Consider the following 9,213-nt stretch of genomic DNA (forward strand, 5'->3'; position numbering starts at 1 on the left):
TATGCACAAAAACAAGACAGAGCAAAACAAAGCAACAAAAGAAAACAAAACAACAATAAACCAATGACAGAAAAAGAAAAGCCTGTAAATAGTTCAAGGTCTGTTTGTTGACCTTTAGGAGTGTTTTCCAGTGGAGTCTGATGGGGTGTCATGCCCTAGCCCCAAAGTCTGTTTTTGGTATTCCCTGGGGACTTCCTTGCTCTGCTCCCCTTGCTGTTCTGTTGCACGCCCTTAGAGTTTTGCCTCCGTGTGGCGGGTCAGATCAGCACAATTCTCACACTGTGTCTCCAGCAACAAGATAGTTTTAAAACAGAAAATATTATGGGTATTTTCCTTTTTCCCCCCAATTGCGTGAATCTAAAATGTTACTTTAGATTGAAAAATGAGGATATGTTGTGAACTTTTACCTTTTTAGATCTTTTTAAAGTTAAAAGCAGATTCTTCACCACCGATCTTTCCCAGCTGAGGCTGCTCGGTCTCCTCATGGTGGGTCCCTGTCCCTTCTCTGCACTGAACTCTTAGTGAAACTTTGAGAAACGTTGCATTTTGTGTTTGTGGCATAATTGAACTCTTTCAAGGCAATTTTAGTTATTTTATTTCCAACCTTAAGAAAAGCCCCGCTGCTATTCCGTGACCTGACCACAGACTATATTCCTTCTTGTCAGGGGCTATCGAGCTGACATGGACTGGGAGAAGGGAGAGGGGAACATGCCGCCTTACTTTGTTTTTGGAGCCGCCTGCTCGGAGGTTGAAATTGACTGTCTGACAGGAGCTCACAAGGTAAGCAGCAAATATCGTGTGAAACACTTTTTATAGAAATGCTGAGACAGAACGGGTTTTTTGGCTATCACATCAGCAAATATGTAAAAAACTATAATTTTGTGTCAGCAATCATGTGCAAAAAAATGATTCCTTTCATATAGTGCTGGACTTAATTTATTGCAAGTGCTGTAACCATTCTTGAAAGATGTGTCCAATGTCTATACGATGTTCATACAATTTGATTAGGGAATACTGCTATTGGGGTTTTTTTGTAACTCAGCCTGGGATTGGGGAAGAAGTAGAAAAAACTTTCAGAGAAAAGAATCTGAAAGATTCGTTTGATAGAATTAATTAAGGCAGAGGAGGTAGCAGAACGGTGCTCACTATACAGGAAAACACACATGCGCGTACACACACACACACACACACACACACACAGCAAACCCAGCAGGCTAAGTCTAAGGAACACAAGTAGTAGTACATTAATGCAAAACGAGAAAAGCATAGAATTTTGGGAGATGAGGCTTGGGTGAGTTAAGCATCATAGAGACCATGTGCGGACCCCACTGACACATTTGGAATTTATCCTGTAGGATGCAAGTCCAAGGGAGATGTTTTCAGTAATAGAAAGGCTGCGTTCAATTAGGTGACGATGTGGAGAAAGGATTTGGGGGAAAAGCAGAACAAGAACATGTAGACCACATGAGAGGTCTCCAATAATCTACACAAGACAGAACGAGGGTCTGAACTAGAGGAGTAGCAATAGAAACGGAAAGGAAGGGATAGATTCAGGACATGTTTCAGATGGAAAGCTAGTGGGACCTGGTGATATAATGGCAAAGACGTGCAAAGGATCTATCAGTGGTCACCCCATGTTACACTCAATGTCATTTACCCAGGGTCTAGCCCAGTACCTGGTACATTGCACCTAAAAGACCCACTGCTGTTGAATTAATGTTGACTCTTGGCAACCCAATAGGGCAGAGCACAGCTGGGCCCTTGGGGTTCTGAGGCTGTAATGCTTGACTGGAACAGACAGTCTCTTCGTTCCCAAGGACCCAATGGCAGTTTTGAGCTGCTGACCAAGGAGTTAGCAGTCCAAAGCATAACCCACTATACCACCAGGGCTCCTTAAAGGTGTTCCATAAAAGGTTGTTGAAGTCATGAATTTAACTTAATTAGTAGTACAGCATCACTATATCAAAAAGAACCAGTCAGCATTCCACCATTTGAGGAGGTGGCATATGAGCAAGAACCAATAGTGCTAAAATTCAAACTGAACTGAAAGCATTAGTCAACAGCAAGGCTCCAGGAATTAATGTCATACAAACAAAATGTTTCAGCAAGTTGATAAAGCACTGGAAGCACTCACTTGTCTATGCAAGGAAATTTGGAAGACAGCTACTTAGCCAACTGACTAGAAGAGATCCACATTTGCACCCATTCCAAAGAAAGGTGACCCAACAGAATGCTCACATGATATCACGTGCAAGCAAAATTTTGCTGAAGGTCATCCAACAATGATTGCAGCAATACATTGAAGAGAGCTGTCAGAGGTTTAGGCTGGATTCAGAAGAGGACATGGAGCAAGGGATCTCATTGCTGAACTCAGAGGGATCCTGGCTGAAAGCAGATAATATGAGAAAGATGTATTTTCTTCTTTATGCCAAGGCACTTGATTATGTGGATAATAATAAACTACGGATAACCAATTGGTCCTGCAATTGATCTGTGTCCCAGATGGCTCTTATATACTGAGGAATGGTTTTGATTGAAGTTTGGTTTGTCTTTTAGCCAACCACATCCCCAAAGAGAACAAAGAATGGTGTCTTAATCCCACCCTCTACTAAAGCAGTCTTAGAGATGCCCCCAAGGAAGCAAAGTGTCCGATTTGGTTCACACCGTCTACTAAGGCCAGGACGTAACCCCACCTTAATCCTGTCACAGAGAACTCTCTCCAAAATGGGACCATATGCATAACATCCAGAAGTATACACCACACAGGAATTATGGCCAGATGAGCCGTATGAAATATGGCTATGTCACACAGCCCAAGGACAATATCCTCGTAGGCCAAGAACCCAGAGCTGCCAAAAGAATATTTGGTTCTCAACCAAGGAGCATGGGATTAGTGTCAGGTTACCCCCCAAACCACCCTAACTCAGTGATCGAAGAGTAAAAAGCCACACCACAAAGGGGGACTCGGGATTTAAAGTTTCAAGTACACAAACTAATGCTGTGCAATACAACAACTGAGAGACTATCTTACCAATGGATGAATGTAATAGAGAGACTTAAAGTAACTTGAAGACAATTATGTTTAAGATTTCAAAAAAAAAGAAATACACCCATTAAAAAAAAACACAAGAGGGTATGGGGTGGGGGGAACCAGTGACTATGAATCAAGAACAAATACATATAAAAAGAATCAATAAAATATCTTGATGGTGAAAAATATACTGATTGAACTTACAAAATTCTAGATTAGACCCTGTCAAAAGCAGAATTCGTGACTTTGAAAAATTATATTGAGGAAGTTTCTTAGGCCAGAAAAATATGAAAGAGAAATAAAAGATATAAAAGACTAACTAACATTCCTTGGCATATATCTGATAAGAATTTCAGAAGTAAGAAATAAGGGAATGGCAGAGAAATTAAAACAGAATTTTCTAAGATTGAAAGAAATATTGGGCCACTAATTTTAAGTGTACACCATGCACTAAGCAAGAATCTGAAAAATATATTCCTATGTAGTCATATTATTGTGATATATAAAAAAGATAAAAGGGACTTTTAAAAGTCCTTTACCAAGAGTAGAGTTTTTCTGTGGTATTTTATGACCATCTTTTTAACTCTGGAAAAAGAAAACAATCTAGTTGCTTATAAACTGGAAGGGAGCTGATCTCAAGGAGTTCAAGAAGAAAGAAAATGTCTTTAAACTGACTGTGGCAGCAATTGTACAATACCGCTTGATGTGCTTGAACTATGGAATGTTAGCGCTCCCGATAAAATGATTAGAAAAAGATGGAGCCTGTACCATAACCACCTGCTGGTTTTCGATCCTCTACAGAATACTAGAACTGACATTGTCATGGATGCTTCCTTCAGTATCAACCCAGCTGTGGACATAGGACAGGTACGTACGTTCTTTCTTCTCTGGTAAAAGTGAATTCATGTGTGAATATCCTATACAGGAAGCATTTAGTATTTTACCCATTCTGGATATTTGTTCAGAGAAGTGATCTTCTTTCTTTTGTTTCCTTTGTGTCACTAGTTGGTTCTATTAGCTAACTTTATTTCCTCATCCTTCTTCTTTTTGACCCATCATAATAAAACAACAATAAAAACAACCAAGCCCACTGCCATCAAGTTGATTCCAACTCATAGCAACCGGGTATAGCGTGGGCAAACTGGAAAGAGAGAGAAGAGTTACCCTCCCATTGCCCTAACGACGTTGGGATGAATGAATCTTGTTCCTGAGGTTGCAGCCTGGGAGAACTGTTTCTAAAATCGCTACTATGCAAGTGATTTTTGTAGGACCAGTGAATTATAGCACTAGTTGTTTTCACAAGTAAGTCCAGGCATTTTTTCCTAAAATCTGCCCAAGAATATCAGAAAGATATTATTTGCATTTGCAACTAGAATGTGGAGAACTAGAACTCCTGAGCCAGGCAGTCATGGGAATTCCATTGTCAGGTGATACGAGGAAATCCACACTACGTCATGCAAAAGTGAGTGCCCGTTCTTGCTTTCTCTCAGATTGAAGGAGCATTTACTCAAGGCCTTGGACTGTACACCATAGAGGAGCTGAAATATTCCCCTGAAGGAGTCTTATACACCCGTGGTCCAAACCAGTACAAAATCCCTTCAGTTACTGATGTTCCCGAGGAACTTCATGTGTCGCTGCTGACACCAACCCCCAACCCAATCGCAATCTACTCCTCCAAGGTAAGCAGCTGTGGCCAGATATTTGTTTACTTCTCCCCTGTAGCTCTCTTTTAATGAATGGATTAAACCAATCTAGTTATCGGGACAAAAATTACCTTGAGTAATTCACTGAGAATATAGCCCAGAAAGATACAGAAATGAACGATATGGAAGGGGAAAACAGCCTGAAGATGACGCCACTGTCTGGCAGGATAGTTCACAGCTGATAACTGCAATAATGGTCCTGAGGGGGCTCTTTCTAGCTTCGGGACAACTATTTCCGTGGCTGGGCAGCCTTAGGTCCTTTGATAAAACATCGACACGATAGCACTGCCTTTTGCAGAATCTGGAGAGGTTTTGTGTCTTTGTGATGCCTGCCAGCCCCAGAGAAATCAGCCATATACTTTTCAAGCCTGACTCAGAAGGATGTGTCTGACCCAATGTTCAAATAAAGCAAAAGATAAATTTGAATCATTTCATAGCCCCTAAGTTCAATTCCCCTACCCCCTCGTGTGGCTGAAGGAGAAACGTCGTCCTACATCCTTGTTAGGTCTTGCTCCATTCTCCCACAAACCCTGTGGAATGCACAAAGGCAGTTATGGATTCTCAAGCAAGCCCAGCTCAGAGATGCAAACCTTAACCCATTTCTGTGGGTGAATGATTTGATTCCTCACCACATCAGAAGACAAATGGGTGCATAAGCAAAAGTGGTGAAGAAAACTGATGGTTCCTGGTTATCAAAAGATATAGCATCTGGGGTCTTAAAGGCTTGAAGGTAAATAAGCAGCCATCTAGCTCAGAAGCAAAAAAGCCCACATGGAAGAAGCACACCAGCCTGTGTGATCATGAGGTGTCGAAGGGATCAGGTATCAGGCATCAAAGAACAAAAATCAAATCATTGTAAATGAGGGGGAGTGCAGATTGGGGACCCAAGACCCATCTGTAGGCAACTGAACATCCCCTTACAGAAGAGTCTCAGGGAGGAGATGAGCTAGTCAGGTTTCAGTGTAGCAACAATGAAACATAAAACTTTCCTCTAGTTCCTAAATGCTTCCTCCCCACCCACTATCATAATCCCACTTCTACCTTACAAATCCGGCTAGACCAGAGGATGTACACTGGTACAGATAGAAACTGGAAACACAGGGAATCCAGGACAGATGATCCCTTCAGGACCAGTGCTGAGAGTGGCGATACTGGAAGGGTGGAAGAGGGTGGTGTGGAAAGGGGGAAGAGATTACAAGGATCTACATATAACCTCCTCCCTGGGGGTTGGACAACAGAAAAGCGGGTGAAGGGAGATGTCAGACAGTGTAAAATATGACAAAATAATAAAAATTTATAAATTATCAAGGGTTCGTGAACGAGAGGGAGATGAGGAGGGAGGGGGAAAATGAGGAGCTGATACCAAGAGCTCAAGCAAGGAGTAAATGTTTTGAGAATGATGATGTCAAAAAATGTACAAATGTGCTTGACACAATGGATGGATGTATGGATTGTGATGAGTTGTATGAGTCCCCAATAAAATGATTAATAAGAATAAAATAGGAAACAGAATTCTATGCAATAACTTATATGTCACATAGGGGATGGGGATCGACAGTTCCCTGTCAACATGACTGGAGCGAGTCTTGTCAGTCGCCGTCAATTCATGGTGCTCCCATGGCATGCGTGCAAGACAGACCTGATTACTTCATAAGGTTGTCAAGGCAGTGACCTTTCAGAAGCAAGACACCCCTGGGTCATTTTGAATAGCCAGTCTTTCAACCAATAATCATAGTAGTGACCGTTTGTGCCACGCAGGGACTAGAAGAACCTAGTCTTCTATGTTTCATACGTTTTTGGTTTTGCTTTAAAATTTTAAAGGATGGCATAACCAGGTAAGCCTGCTTATCTTGACCTCTTCTATATATTGAATATGCTGCTGTAATGAGATTGTACTTAATAAGCCTTTCAATAGCATCTACAGAACTGGTCGTTGTTATGATGTGACAACACACCCACATACACACTAACAGGGTGTGTTGAAATGGGAAATGTTACCCCTCTATAGGGTCATTATGAGAAGGAATCAACTTGGTGGCAATGGATATAGTAATAGTGCCTTTGGACAGTGTTTCGTTTAAATTGATTGGTACCTCTTAATATTGACATGGCTTATCACACACTCACTCGTCATCACTTTAATCTGGACTCTGCTCTCAACAAGCCACAAGAATGAGTGCCCACAAGATTTCCCAGGAGCTCTTTGTGGCAAGACCTATCAGACCTTCTTTAGCCCTTAACCGGCTGGCTATTTCAGCAGAGAGATCCCGGCTGACCACTCCCTCCTTCAGTGTCCTCATTCCACGGTACCTGAAGCGTCTCTGCCTCCTAAATGTTTCCCTCTCTCTTGACCTTCTCTTTTGTTTTGTTTTGATTTTTTAGTGGTGATTCGTTCTTTGGTGATTTTTGCAGGTACTTATTTATTTCCCCATCCCTACATGTTAATGACTCGCAGGACTTTGTGCCTCTGTGACTTTTATTCTGAAGCATTCCTTAGCTAATTGGTTATATACATAATGAGAGGGATTGCTCTTAAGCTATATGTATATATCTATATGTATGTATGTATATGTGTATATGTGTATATATATTCCTTGAAGTATAGATAGATACCTTGAGAGCAAGCCCTATGTCATTCATCCTGTAGTCTCGGTGCAAGAGCTTAATACAGCATGCACTTAATAAATATTTAAGAGGTTGATGGGGTTTTTGTCTCTAATAGGATCAAATCTAAGGCTGGCCCCCAAGTCTACTCCATTAGCTCCTGAATTTCTCCATATTCAACAAAAGCATTAAAGCTCAACATTCTGTACTTTTTGGAGAAAGAGAGTGATCATGTGTGCCTTTGCCTTTGTCCTTTCCTGTGCGAAACGTTTCTCAGCCAGGGCTGTCATATGCGCTTCACTCTACTGTGTTGTTAGGTGCCCTCGAGTCAACGCAGACCCACAGCTACTCTCTACACCAACACAGAGCACTGCCGGGTCCTGCGCCATCCTCACAATTATTGTTACCTTTGAGCCCGTTGTTGCAGGTACTGTGTCAATCCATCTCCGTAGGGTCTTTCTCTTTACCATAACCTTTTATTTTACCAAGAGACCTACCTGCTCCAGGCACTGGTCCCTGCTGATGAAGTATACAAAGCACAGGACACAAGATCTCGCCATCCTCGCTTCTGAGGAGCATCCTGAGGATCCTTCCTCCAAGACCGATTTCTTTGTTCTTCTAATAGTCTAGGGTACTTACCAACTCAACTCTAAGGCGCCAGGTCTTCTGTGCTCTTCCCGATACATCGTCCAGCTTTCACATGCATATAAGGCAATGGAAAATACCCTACCTTGACTCAGGCCCGTCTTAGTCCTCAAAGTGACATCTATGATTTTCAACGCTGTAAGGAGGTCATGTGCAATGGAACTGCCCAGCGCAACCCATCGTTTGATTTCTTGACTTGTACGTCCACAAGCATTGATTGTGGATCTAAGGAAGATGAAATCCTTAAACGTCAGTCTTTTCTCCATTTGTCACCATGTTGTCTATTGGTCCAGTTTTCTTGCCCTTCATCAGTTAAGTGCTTCATACCTCTTCAATTTAGCAAGCCAGGGTGTTGTCTTCTACAGATCATGGGTTGTTAATGAGCCGTCTGCCAATCCTGATGCGACATTTTTCTTCATGTGGGCCATCTTTTTTTTAACTGTCTCAGCATATGGATTGAATGAGTATGATGAAAGGACATAAGGCTGGCGCACACTTTTCCTGATTTTAAACTAGGCGGTATTCCCTTGTTCTACTCCAATGGCTGCCTCTGGGTATGTGTGGAGGTTCCAAATAAGAACAATTAAGTGATTTGGAGTTCCCATTCATCTCTGTCATCCAAAGTTTCTTATGATCCACTCCGTGGAATGTCTCTGTATGGTCTATACAATACAATTGTCTTTCTGATAGGCTCTAAGGTCAACCTGATGACAATGATATCCCTCGAGCCACATCCGCTTCTGAATCTGGCTTGATTTTCTGGCAGCTTCCTGTTGATGGGCTACTGCAGTAGATGTTTAATTATCTTCAACAGAAGTCTAATTGTATGGGATGTTGATGATAATATTTGATAATTTCTGCATTATGCTGAATAGCCTTTCTTTGGAATGGGTATAAATATTGATCTCTCCCAGTCAGTTGGCCAGGGAGCTGCCTTCCAATTGTCTTGGAATAAAATAACAAGTGTTTCTGGCACTGCTTTAGTTTTTGTTTTGGGGGGGTTGTTTTTGTTTTACTTTTTAAAAAAATCATTTTATTAGGGACTCATACAACTCTTATCACAATCCACACATACATCAGTTGTGTAAAGCACATTTGTACATTCATTGCCCTCATCACTCTCAAAACATTTGCTCTCCACTTAAGCCTCTGGCATCAGCTCCTCATTTTCCCCCCTCCCACCCTGCTCCCCCCTCCATCATGAGCCCTTGATAATTTATAAGTTATTAT

At 41.7% G+C, this 9,213-nt stretch overlaps 1 protein-coding gene across 3 annotated transcripts in view; it reads left to right on the plus strand.

Annotated features, from left to right (window-relative positions):
- LOC101662647 (aldehyde oxidase 3-like) overlaps window positions 1-9,213 on the plus strand; it is a 121,978-nt gene that overhangs the window by 100,956 nt on the left and 11,809 nt on the right. For all 3 annotated transcript variants that reach the window (XM_045294889.1, XM_045294882.1, XM_045294886.1), the window contains 3 exons: window positions 666-780; window positions 3,833-3,898; window positions 4,522-4,710. In XM_045294889.1, coding sequence (XP_045150824.1) covers window positions 666-780; window positions 3,833-3,898; window positions 4,522-4,710 — 370 coding nt within the window. The remainder of the gene's footprint in view (window positions 1-665; window positions 781-3,832; window positions 3,899-4,521; window positions 4,711-9,213) is intronic.

This window comes from Echinops telfairi, unplaced genomic scaffold (assembly GCF_000313985.2).
Source record: "Echinops telfairi isolate 266 unplaced genomic scaffold, ASM31398v2 ScPeMD7_3;HRSCAF=10, whole genome shotgun sequence".
In the NCBI taxonomy this organism is placed as follows: domain Eukaryota; kingdom Metazoa; phylum Chordata; class Mammalia; order Afrosoricida; family Tenrecidae; genus Echinops; species Echinops telfairi.